The sequence below is a fragment of the Bombina bombina genome, chromosome 5, assembly GCF_027579735.1.
Source record: "Bombina bombina isolate aBomBom1 chromosome 5, aBomBom1.pri, whole genome shotgun sequence".
NCBI classification, from domain to species: Eukaryota; Metazoa; Chordata; class Amphibia; order Anura; family Bombinatoridae; genus Bombina; species Bombina bombina.
This window is the reverse complement of record NC_069503.1, coordinates 566640850-566654171: the sequence shown is the minus strand read 5'-3', so window position 1 is coordinate 566654171 and position 13322 is coordinate 566640850. Positions and strand designations below refer to the sequence as shown.

Genomic DNA, 13322 nt, shown 5'->3' with positions numbered 1-13322 from the left:
GTCTTGATGTACTGACGCATCTATTTTTTATGATGTGATTTGACAATGCACACATCAATCTTGATGTGGATGCTTTTTGCTGTCTTTTCCTAATAAAACGTGTTGAAACATTCAAGTTGGCATCCTTGAATAATATTAAGTGTATCTGTCTTGGTTTAGTCTGTATATTGTATATCTCCTGTTTACAAAAAGTGACCACCTTTTTACCTGCTGGCAGTGACAGTGGCAGTGTGTATGTGTGTGGGGCAGGGGTGACGGGTGTATGAACCTCAATTATTTACTGTAAACTTGCAAGGCAAGGTAAAGGAAAGGGGGGGGGGTCATACAAAATAAAATTAAAAAAAGAAAATAAAGGTACAAATAGGCTGAAGAAGATTGTGTACCCCATGACTACTCACAATACCCTTTGTATTATCTTTTGTCATCAACTTTTTGCACTCCCAAATCTTATGGTCTAAAATCATCCCAGCCTGCCAGATGTGTATGTGCATTTTGATTCCTGTGACTGTACTTGACTTATATTGGACTATCCCTTCTGTTTGATGGATTAACGCTGATAAGAAGATTTTGTATCTTGACACCTGACTTAAACCGATTTTTTAAATAATATTTTGGAAATTTGTTTGGACTAATTATCTATGTAGGAACTTTGGCTAGGTTGACCAAAATTATTCTATGGACCCATTCTCTCTGTTAAACCACTTCCAGGTAGAAGCAAGCTAATAACAATTTTCAGCACTACATTTGCCTTATAAGTTTATCAATTTGTGACAGTGCCCAGCTTTTCGGGAAATCAGATCTTCTTATTTTATTACTTTCTGAACACACATGCTTCCTTTTATTTTCTCTGTCATTATTTCAAAGCCTAATAATGACAACCAGGGTTAACCAACCCTGCACCACTGACTTGTTTGGCACAGAAAGGGTTAACATACCCTTTCCACCTTAACCAATTTGTTGCAGTCTAGCCACTCCAGGCAAGCCTGGGACACAGTTTAGTGAGTACAAGTGTTAACAAACACTCTCTAGTCTTTTCTGGTGCATTTTTGTCAATTCATGTATATTGCAAATATGTTTCTATTCAAAGATGTAGTTCCATCTATGTGCATTTAAATTTTGACCAGAATGTCTCGTTAAAGGGACATTAAACCCAACAATTGTCTTTCATGATTCAGATAAATACAATTTTAAACAACATTCCAATTTACTTCTATTATCTAATTTGGTTCTTTCTTTAGATATCCTTTGGTGAAGAAATAGCAATGCACATGGGTCAGTCAATCACATGAGGCATCTATGTGCAGCCAACAATCACCAGCTACTGAGCCTATCTAGATATGCTTTTCAGCAAAGGATATCAAAATAATGAAGCAAATTAGACAATAAAAGTAAATTAGAAAGTTCTTTAAAATTACATGCTGTTTCTAAATCATGAAAGAAAAAATTTTGGTTTCATATCCCTTTAATGTAAGTTAAGAAGTCAATTAATTATGAAAGAAAATGATTGGGTTTAGCAAGAAGATTGGAATCTTGGCCACTGTCCGTTGTAGCTTTTAAATGCAACATCCATACCTTCTCTTTTTTCTTGTCTTGTCTGCACTTTCTTTACAAAAATACCAGCTCTGTAGTATATACATACAGTTATTGTCTGTGGGAAATCATGTATTATATGACTTATCTGTAACTTTAAAATATAAAGTAATTTGGTTATTCACTTCCTTAAATGTACTTATTTCCCAGTTATAAGCCTTGGTTTTTAATGTGCCAATAAAATAGAAACCAATCCACATAAAATTTTAATTGAGCAAAGAAAAACAATATGCAGCAAATTCATTATTTATGTTAACCACTGTTACTGTGATTTACAAATGTTATTTACACTTTCCCAGAGAGACTGGTTTACATGAGTAAAGTTACACTAAAGTCAAAATTAAACTTTCATTATTCAGATAGAGCATGCAATTTTAAGGGGTCAATTTATCAAAGTGCGAGCGGACATGATACGATGTAGCATATCATGTCTTGCGCACATGATAAATTTATCATTGCACAAGCAGTTCTTGTGAACTGCTTGTGCAATGCCGCCCTCTGCAGATTTGCGGCCATTCGGCCGCTAGCAGGGGGTGTCGTATAGGATCAGGCGGATTAATGTCCGCAGCCTCAGAGCAGGTGGACAAGTTATGGAGCAGCGCTCTTTAGACCGTTGCTCCATAACTACTGTTTCTGGTGAGCCTGCAGACTTGCGCAGAAACAGGGGCCTCAAGCTCCATTTGGAGCTTTATAATTCGGCCCCTAAAAGTCTTTTTACATATTTCCTCAGGCACAAGCTCCTACTTGTGCATACTTCCTCAGGCACAAGCTCCTACTGAGCATGTGCACAATTTTACTGTGTATACGTATACTAGTCTGTGATTGGCTGATGGCTGTCACATGTTATTTAAAATTCAGAGTAAGTGTATTGTCTGGCTTATGATAAACGGTTACATTTTTTTTTAGTGACCAATAATTACTCAAGAAGATTGCACTTTGCCAATCATCTTTTGAATGTGATTTTTGCTTACTGGATCAGCTGGAATTGTGGATGCAGAAGTTGTTCTATTCTCTAATAATGATAATTTCATATACTGGTCTTCTGATTATGTGGTCACTTTAGGTCTGCCTGGTCTTGCTTTGAATGAAAATGATTTGATTTGAGAAAACCTCTTCACTCTTCTTTGTATTGCCCTCTTAAAATATATAAATTAGCTGCATTTTGTTTTAGCATTCAGGAGAACAACTTGTCCTCAAATTGCTTGATATGATTACAAAATATATTTCAATTAAATGTCCTTCAAAAGCCCCAATGGGAGAACTTGCAGGAACTTTAGTAAAACCGCAAGCAGGACTATATTAATAGAATTAATATCAGATGTTCAAACACAGTTCACATGTGTGCTAAGATGTTACCCTTCCATTGAAATGGTTTGAGAAGAGAATATTCATATACAGTATACTGCAGAATCAGATAACTCAATAAAGAAATACAAAGTTGATTTGTATAATTTCATTTAGAATTTCTTTCTAAATGTTCTCTCTATCTTTTCTCCTCTTTGCAACAGATATATGTATTTGCAAATCCTTAATTAAACATATTTCAAGTATACTTATTCCATAGTGCTACAAGGAAAATAAACAGCACAAGATAGGAATCTTTGCCTTATGGGTATGAATCCTAATGATGAGTGGTAAGGTTTTGTATAACAGCGAGAAAATGACAGATTACTTATCCCTGACAGTCTTATGTCATATTTTTTTCAGGTTTGTCATTTCATCATCGCTGTGCTGCAATATAATCTACAACATGCATCAGATGCCAACAATTGTATACTGTTAAAAGGTTGATAAAGCCCCTAAAATTTTGCTTTTATCTACATTGAAATTTAAGTTTTAATTGGTAGCTGAAAATAGAAATGACAACTTCTATAAATCGTTCAGCTTTTAGATTAAAGATACAGTTTGTTTATCATTGTCATGTCTCATTTTGTAAAAGGTAATATCCCAGGCCCAGACAGTGAATGAAAGCTTTTAGCTCCATTGGTGCCACCGTATGATCATTGTAGCAATAATTTTAAAGGTAGAAATTAGAAATTTATTTATTTATAAAGCCAGCAACACATTTAAATATAATTAAAAGTAGCTGATACTTTCATTATGTGTACCTCATTTATATACCCCTTTAAAGGGACCGTCTAGTCAAAGCTAAACTTTCATGATTCAGATAGGGCATGATATTTTAAACAACTTTCCAATTTACTTTTATCATCAATTTTGCTTTGTTCTCTTGGTATTCTTAGTTGAAAGCTAAACATAGGTAGGCACCTATGCTAAATTCTAAGCCATTGAAGGCCACCTCATATCTGAATGCATTTGACAATTTTTCACAGCTAGAGGGTGTTAGTTCATGTGTGCCATATAGATAGCATTGTGCTCACATCCGTTGAGTTACTTATGAAAGGGCACTGATTAGCTAAAATGCAAGTTTGTCAAAATAACTGAAATAAGAGGGCAGTGTGCATAGGCTTAGATACAAGGTTATCACATAGGTTAATAGTATTTTAATATAACACTGTTGGCTATGCAAAATTGGGGAATGGGTAATAAAAGGATTATCTATCTTTTTCAACAATAACAATTATGGAGTAGACTGTCCCTTTAATTCTAAGACATGAATGATAGGTTATGAAAATAATTTGAGAAGAGAAAATGAGTCTGTTCCTCAAGATTCAAACTTTGTGTTCCTAAGAAATACGTTTTATATTCACTTGGCAAAACAAATTATTCTGGTTGTTACCACTAATTATGCATCCAGATGTATAACAATGCTTAATCTTTGATGATATTTAAAGTTTTAGTAAAGTAATGTTGCACGCTTTGAAAAAAAAGTCTGTTTCTTATATAGGAACAACAGTGATCAAAGACTATGAGAAAAAAAAACAGACTATGAAATAACAAATTATATTATGTAATCCATATTCATTTTGTTATAATGAATTTTGAAGACAAACAGAATGTCAGGTCAAGAAATCTTTATGTGTAAACATGTTTATGCATTTTAATAACATTTCAAATTATTTATTATTAAATGGCAAAATAAAAATAATTTGAAAGCAGAATTTTGAATACATAAGCCGCATATACAAATAGCTAATCTGCATAAACTTTAAAAGGGACATGAAACCCTTAATATTTCTTTTGTGATTCAGAAAGAGCACTGGTTTTCAAACCTGTCTTCAGACCTCCCTAACAGGACAGATTTTGAGAATATCTGAACTGGAGCACAGGTGAAATAATCAGCTGATTAGTAAACATTGTTATTTTACCTGATCTCACCCAAGGTAATCCTGAAAATCTGGACTGTTAGGGAGGCCTGAGTACAGGTTTGAAAACCAGTGAGATAGAGAATACAATTTTAAACAACATTCCAGTTTATCTAATTTGCTTCATTCCTTTGTTGAAGAAATAGCAATCCACATGGGTGAGCCAATCATACAAGGCATCTTTGTGCAACCACCAATAGCAGCTACGTAGCCTATTTAAATATGCTTTTAAATCAAATATATCAAGAGAATGAAGCAAGTTAGATAATAGAAGTAATGATAATCCATAATATTGTAAAGTGTTTGCTAAAGTCAAAACTATTTGAATCTGGTCTTTATTATTTGAAATGACTGATCCTGGAAGTGATTACCCCCAGAGAGTGCACACACAGTAAAGTAGACTAAACACTTCACTGAAATTGAAAGCAACCATGGAATATTAAAAATACCTTTCTGAGTTCTGTGGCCCATCCCCAGTTATCAAATGTGGGAGCAAGTGCCATTGTCTTGTACTGTATACAATTTGTATGCATAGATTAAATAAATGTGTTCTGCTCTGAGTAGGGTATATACTTATTCACTTATATGCTACTATAAAATAACAGTGAACTCTGTGTCTGCAGTATCTGTACAGTCAGTGCTCCAGAATCCTCTTGATAATGTATGGTGCTTTCTTGAAGGATGAGCACGGAAGAATGTAAGTGTCCTTCATAATGCCCAAACACAGATAATTTCTAACTGTGACATTTGGGTTTTAGCTTAAAACAGAATAAATATGAATTAAAGCACCCCATAGCATGATTGTAAATGTTGCACACAGACCCTACAATGTGACACATGCTGCAAACCTTAGTTATACAATATAATACACAACATACCTGGATTAGAGACAGGTTCTCTAGATCCAACCTGAAGAGGTAGTTCCTGTAAAAAATAAATAAATAAAAATCATTATATTGAGTATCACAGTAAAATTATACCAGATACCTTAGTTATCAAACTTACATTTTTAAATGGTAATTATAAAGTCTAATATAAAGTTTCCTAAGCTCCCTAAGTTCCTGATGATCTAAAGTTCTCTGCTGTGGTGAGATGATTTATGACGTTTCATCAATCATCAGTACTGTGAGGTTCTTCAAACAATTTTAGAAAGGCAAATTTTAGCTTGGTAGCGTGTATCTCACTATGCAGGATTTTGGAAGTAGAGACACCTACATTACAACATAATAAGCTTCCAAAGATTTTGCGTGATTTCTCTCCATGCATGCGAGTTTGTGATTGTCAGGCCTTGACACTCGCCAAAATCTATGTTATTTAATGCAATAGCCAGATAGGTGAGATTTAGACATGTGCAGTAGTGAATAATAAGTTTCAGACTAATAATGGTAATAAATATTCTGAAAAATTATATTTGAAGGAAATTTGTTTGCTGAACTATTTGGTATTCATTTAGGTTTTTGTAACATTTACGTTAGTTTTTCTCAAAACTAATGTAAATGTAACTTTGCTGCAGGTGACACAGTGTGTATGTTTAACTATAGCGTGCTATGGAGCCGCACCAACTTACCCTTCTTCATAGAGTCAACAGCCGTGCTTATAGGACGCTTAGTGCAGCGGATCCCGGAGCCTGTGCTATAGGACCTTCTTGTTTAGCGCAAGCTCTGGAATGTGCCTCACTTATCCTCCTATTATTGCGGGCCCTGGAGTCTGTGAAGAAGTGTTGGATTAGCGTGGCTCCCCAGCGCACTATAGGCAAGTATTAAACTTTAAAAGTTAATTTATAGGATACACATATATTTGTTATTAGTTTGTGCATTTGTTCCGATATTCATTTAGTTAAAACGATTATCAGTATTTTCATTACAGATATGCATTCTTAATTAAATAAATGCACAGCTCTAGTAAGCTTTAATGAATAGGCTAAATATTTTTAAAATGTATAAATATTTTTCATATTTGTGGATTATATAATTAACCAACTGTTGTATATAATGTATCTCTCAAATTGACTATCAACCTGAAGTGTTAGTTAGTGAAACTAAAGGAGATAGCGCTGCGGAATCTGTTGGCGCTCTACAAATAACCGATAACAATAGGTCTGCCATTGGTATGTTATATAGAAAGAATGGAAGCCTCTACCCACCCTTTAGACTATGTGGCAGTTCAAAGCTCCTGACGCAGGACCCTGAAACTGGTAAAGGGACAATGGGCCCCATGTACTATTCAGCGGACGGACAAGATTCATGACTTGGGAACCTACCTGCCCTTCTTTGTGGTGAACAGGAAGTGGACGTACTGTGTCAGCTGCTTGTTCACCGCAAAGAAGGGCAGACAGGTTCCCAAGCCAGGAAATATTGCACAAGCTATTGTTTGTGTAGTCCCACTTACTGCTCTTGCGTGATCAATTGCAAAAGAGCAGGACATGTCAATCACCTGAACTAACTTCTTTGTTATCTGCCTCATATGACAGTGGCTTAGCAACTTGCACTAAGCAGGTTTGCCTGAGTACATGGAGCTCAAAGTTTAGGTTCAATAAAACTAATTTGTGAAACTATTATTTTGCAGACAAAGAGGCTATAATTTAAAAAAGTGTCATTTATAAAGATTTGTACCCCCCCCCCTTGTCACATCTGCTTATTGCAAGTCACTCTCCAATTGAATAAATGGAGCTGCATCTTTCTTATAACTTCTCTGCACAGGACACAAGTTCCACTCTGAAAGATAGCAGCACTCCAAAAACCCTTTTAAAAACTTATAGAAAAAATGATTTTAAATGAAAAAAGATCATTCGTCCATGATACTATATGCAAAAAACAACAACCTTAAAAACAGTTAAAGAGAAGTAAAATAAAAATGAGACAACCTCCACAGTGTTGAAATTGCGAGACACGACCATGAGATACTTTACAGGGGCAATAAGAGTCTTTATTGAATCAGAGTACTTGGCTGAGGAGTAAATGAAAAATCCCAAGACCCTAAAACACCCCGGGACACCCTTAGCCAACCACTGAAGACACCTTTTGTTCTATCCAGCAAGTAGATGATAATCAAAAGGAGACAAGTCCTACATGTAGCCTCTCGTTTAATAAAACATAGGCAACACTCAAAGAACTTAGCATCCATTAGTGCTACCTATGTTTCAATAAACTAGAGGCAGACGCAGGACTTGTCTCCTTATGTTTATTAGCTATCGGCTTACATAACTATTGTAGTATGAGTAACCACAACTGAATGGGAACCACTGTGCATTTTTCCAGAGTAAAATTGACATAGCAAAGTTGGATTACATGACCAGAAATATCCGGCTAGAATCCGTTAATGGTGTCTCTGGTACTAGCTGAGTAAACAGAATTGGGAGCCGAGCCAGAGACACTAGATCCTTTCCAACTGGACATTACGGCAGATTCATCACAAAACAGTGAGTACTAAGAAGAGCAATCGTGTCTGGATAATTAATTCTATATTTTATGATTGTAAACAATCTCAGGAGTTATAGCACTAAAGTGCCACTCAACTTTTTTTTTTTACTGGTTTAAAGCACAAGTATGAGTAAGTTGTTTCTTTCAATTATTTTTTTTACTTATGTTCTATCCAGAAAGACTACTTTACTATAACAAAACAAACAAACATGCTAATATTTTACAATTAAAAAACTTTACATAAGCAATTTTTCCAAATTGCTACTGCCTCTTGTTTTTTTTTTGTTTTTTTTAAATAATTTTTATTGAGGTTTAAATACAGTACAACAAACAAATGATAGTCATTAAAAACAAAATAGAAGAGTTACAATAATCGCCACATCTTCATATAAAGTACAGTTTGCTGCAAATCAAAAATAGTAAATACAGATGAAAAAGAGACCTCAAATTTTCTATTTTTTGTTACTAATTAACTTGAACATTATCAAATATTATTATGAGTGAAAATAATTGGAACGATATGAACTCATTGAACACGGTGCATAGTTAACATCAATATTGCTTCTGATTGTGCTATTCGCCTACAGTCATATCATACTGCACACCTCACATATCTCTCATAATAAATTCTCCGTTTAACTTTTGAGTGAAGACTAGTGGAATAGACATATGAACTTGTAACGAGTATTATACAAGCCAAGGTTAACCACAATGCATATTTTGTAGTTTGTTTTGTGTTAAAACTTAAGAGTATAAAGTAAATTGCTAATAAATGCGGTCATTTTTGAGGGAAACCGCGAAGACTTATAAACTTGTAAAGAGTATTGTGCAAACCAAGATTGATCACAGTGCATAGTCTGCATTCTGATTTGTATTAAAATTTAAGAATATAGTATGTTATTAATAAATGCGGTTATTTTCGAGGGAAACCGCGAAATAAGTGTCTGGTCTAAATCATAACGACCAGAGCACTATATAGAGATAGGGGGGGGAAACCAACCACTATATACAACATAACCACTCTAGTAGGTTCATGAGCAAAAAGGGAACTGGCGAGATTATAATAGTATATCTTGCTAGACACTGGTACACACAAAACAATGTTTAAACAGGAGGTGATCTCTGAGATTAGTATACAGCTAAGATGGCTTCCAAATCTAGGGTGATTATCTTTAAATATACCATCTCAAGGTAAAAGTTTAAGTGTAAATCCTGCCCTCCGAGTGCGGGCCCTACACTCAGCAACAGGAAGACGTTGTATAAGTGTAATCTTATAGATGGCATCTACCCAGAGATTCAAATGTATAATAACCATGTGCATCCCAACTTATAAACAGAAAAGCTGACATATATAGCAATAAAGGGATACATATCATAGTATGCCAAGTATAGTGTGTAGAAGGCATAATATTCACAGTGGAGGGGAAAGAAAAAAAACATTTGAAACATATATCAATAAATAGCTTTTTCATAGAATAATAGGAGTCTAGGTAACTCATGAAGGCTTGCATATATTGAAAATAAATAAAATAGCAGGGCTATCCATTTCCCCTATCACACAAAAATATTAATGGGCTAAGATTGAGTATTGACTCCCCACTGGTGGTAAGAAGTAGTAACGATATCTTCTATGTAATTATATTCATTTTACTCAGGTGATATAAAATTATAGGGCATGAAGAGGCCACTCAACTAAGTAATTAAGAGAAATGAAATGTTAAACAGCCTCTTAGTGAATAACAGAGGCCTAGGTGGGAATTTGTCATAGAGGGGCAACAGAAAATTTTAGGCTAACACAAAGAAAAAACATAGTATACCCAATACGTCTACAGCATTATAATTGTCCCAGAGTTTATAGGCCAGCTTGAGACCAAGTTGTAATGTCATTTAAAGGGACCATAATGCGCTATGGGCATAGAGTACACTCAGCTCACCCGATTCCAAGCTTAACCAGAGTCCAATGTTGTGCAATGGAGGAGTATCCATATTGCTGGAAGTTCCTTTGGGCAGTAACAAAACTCTCAGATTGGGAATCCTTGCAGTGATGAATCTCCCAATCGTACTTCAGTCTCTCAGAAACTAAATATGTCACACCCTGAGGGCGCCTTCCCAGGGTCCGACTCGCTGTATCTTTCACTTTAGCAGAGACCAATGTATCAGGTGTTCCAGAGGGTCCCAATGTTGACCTTTCACTTTCAGCAGGGAATCGATCATATATGCAGTTGCTTCTAGTGCGGACAAACCCAGTCCGTATCTGTTGAACTCCGCTTTGCTCCGTTGCACGGAGAGCCGGTGCGAACTGCTGAGGTCCTGAATCAGTAGCATGGCTATGGGAGCTCGCATCCGGTCTGTTATAGGCATCAATAGCTGGTACTGGGCGGATTGACTCGTCTGCCGCACTCTGTAGATCATCGGGTGCGGGCTGTGAGACCCCATGTAGCTGCAGAAGTTGCTGGGTTTCCTCGGGGGGTATGCTGTGGCTTGCAGACGACAGTGCTAATGCCAGTGCCCCCTCCAATTTCCGGAAATGGTTACAAAGCAAGTGCTGTAAATTTTCCTCCCAACTAGAAGCCATAATCTTTATAACTTCCGCTTGTATTGGGGCTTTATCGTGTCTCTTGCATCCAGTATGCAAAACCCTGATCCTTATGCAATAAACACTCTCTAAATCGGCTTCTGCACCATATGGCCTCCACGTGGGAGAAAAAAAAAATGGCTACTCCTAAATGTTCTGTGTATCAGGCGACCCACAAAACAACTACCTTCTCCTTTATGTTGCTGTTATTCAATGTCCCAATTGTTCCTAGTCGTCTCTTAAGACCCAGGGATGTTTATAAAGTGGATCTATGCTGGGCTGAACGGTCAAATATATAAAATTATAATCTGTTTCAGCAGAGCTGAAGTGAAGAGCGACCGTTCAGTTCTCAGGCTCTACTGCCTCTTGTTTGATCCACTAAATATTATGTATTTGACATTTCAAACAACAATAGATGTTAATGGTCTCCCAAATATCCCAATTTTAGAAGGACAGACCCTGATTCTGAGCAATATCCCACAGTCTTTTTGAAACAGAAAATTTCCCTTAGCACTACACACAGATAGATCAGACATGCCCACAATCCAGTCCACTACCAACACGTGACCACACCCTCTCCCAATATAGTCCTGCCCACAAAACTGTGATGGTTCCCCCCTCAATCACCTGATTCCAGGATAACCAGCTACAAATGTTATGAGTTATTAGGAAAGCCCACTGGGAAAGATTTTGTTTTGTTTTGTTTGTAACCTCATCACTGTTTATGTATCTAGGCCAATGTCATAAAATACTGGAGAATCTCATTCCGGATTGAAAAGTAACTGTGCAATTTATATGCGTGTTATACTATGCTGTGCATTACAGAAATATTATGGCGAAACTATTTTGGATTGCTTGTTAAACTCTTTTTTAAAAGGTTGATACTAATGGTTATTAAATTTGTTTAAATTAAAAGATGTTCCAAAGGGTGGAAATAGAATACAATTTACATTAGTTTAATCCTGCATGTTAACTTTCATTATGTGGGAATATACACTTTGTTTTAAATAGAAAATATATTTTCCATCTGTATAAGACAGCAGAAAAGACATCTTTAAAACAGGTATACACTTACACAAAACATAGTTCTTCAAAGTAAATCATGTCAGAATTAATTAATGGCACCACTAGGGCTTTTACAGAATGTATTTCTAAAAACTCCATATTTCTTACTGAAAAAATATAGCATGTTCTGTTGAACTTTTCCAACATTTACAAAACACATTGTTTTTGGGTTTTTTTTCTTTTTTTTCTTTTTCAGGCTCTACAATTTTCAAAGGAAGAAGAAAATGTCAAAACAGTGGAGTAAAGTTAAACACAATAAAAACAAATCTGATAGCTTTCGATTGCAGATAAGATCCAGTAGGCCTATGTAGTCCATCCATATTTAAAACTGAAGTACTGCAGATCGCCAGGAATCAACAACAGCTCAGTGGCTTGTTCTATGGCCCGGTCCCCACCTGGGAGTAGCTTATTTTAGCCCAATTGTTCAGAGGAGAATTGCCTGGTATTTCATGTCTGGACTGACCCTATTAGGCGGGATCAGACTGATACACAGCTGGGCTAAAAGAAGCTATACCCAGGTGGTAAATTGGCCATAGAAAAAGCAACTGAGCTGTTCCTTACAGACTGCTTCTTTTTCTATTTGTATTTGTAGTATGGTCCTGGGGAATGCCTCCCTAAGAGTGATGGGGGAAACCAGTGGTGGACTCCTTGCCTAATGTGCTGTAATAAACTGTAATTGCAGGATGCTCACAGCAGCAAAAACATTCTGTTCAGTTCCAGAATAGAAAACTCTCTGGAAGAAGGGATAGCAAAACAGAGTGTCAGAAGTGCTGAAATACAACTTCTGGGTGTATTCACTATATAATATACTATATAATATATATATATATATATATATATATATATATATATATATATATATATATATATATATATAAAAACAGTCCTTAGATGATCCGCACAACACCAACTTTACTTGCAGCTCCCAGGTGCACTGTTAAACTTTATCCAGTGTTCCTCATGAATAACCTGAGACCGGTTCCAGCCCTATCTATTGAATGTTTTTAATTACACAATGCTGTTATTACACATCCAGCAGTCAGTGGTTCTGGAATTGACACAATATTCTGAGAATGGTTTATATGGTTACCATAGCAACGCGCATACAAAACCGATGTCAGAAATATGCAATCGTTTTTGATAGCAGCAGATATGGAGTATTGTGCAGTGTCCATGATTACAGCCTAACTAGATGCCTGAGTTTTTGGTATATGTATGGTTATGGCATGAGCACCTACATCTCCGGTTTTGAGATTGTGATCGAATGTTGTTCTGCGGTTGTTGTCATGGTAATGCGCCCATGCTGATGATGTCATCAGACGGTGCGAGATGTTGATAGGTGCACAAGTGAATCCATTGTCAGCTGCTGGTAATTGTAAAAGTAATTAATAGATAATGTATGGGTAT

General features: G+C 36.0%; 1 protein-coding gene across 1 annotated transcript in view; it reads right to left on the bottom strand.

Moving 5' to 3' along the window:
• The window catches only part of SEMA5A (semaphorin 5A), a 1142184-nt gene that overhangs the window by 644783 nt on the left and 484079 nt on the right, over positions 1 to 13322 (bottom strand). Inside the window, exon 5 of the mRNA XM_053715801.1 lies at positions 5735 to 5780. Within this exon, the coding sequence (XP_053571776.1) occupies positions 5735 to 5780 (46 nt within the window). The remainder of the gene's footprint in view (positions 1 to 5734; positions 5781 to 13322) is intronic.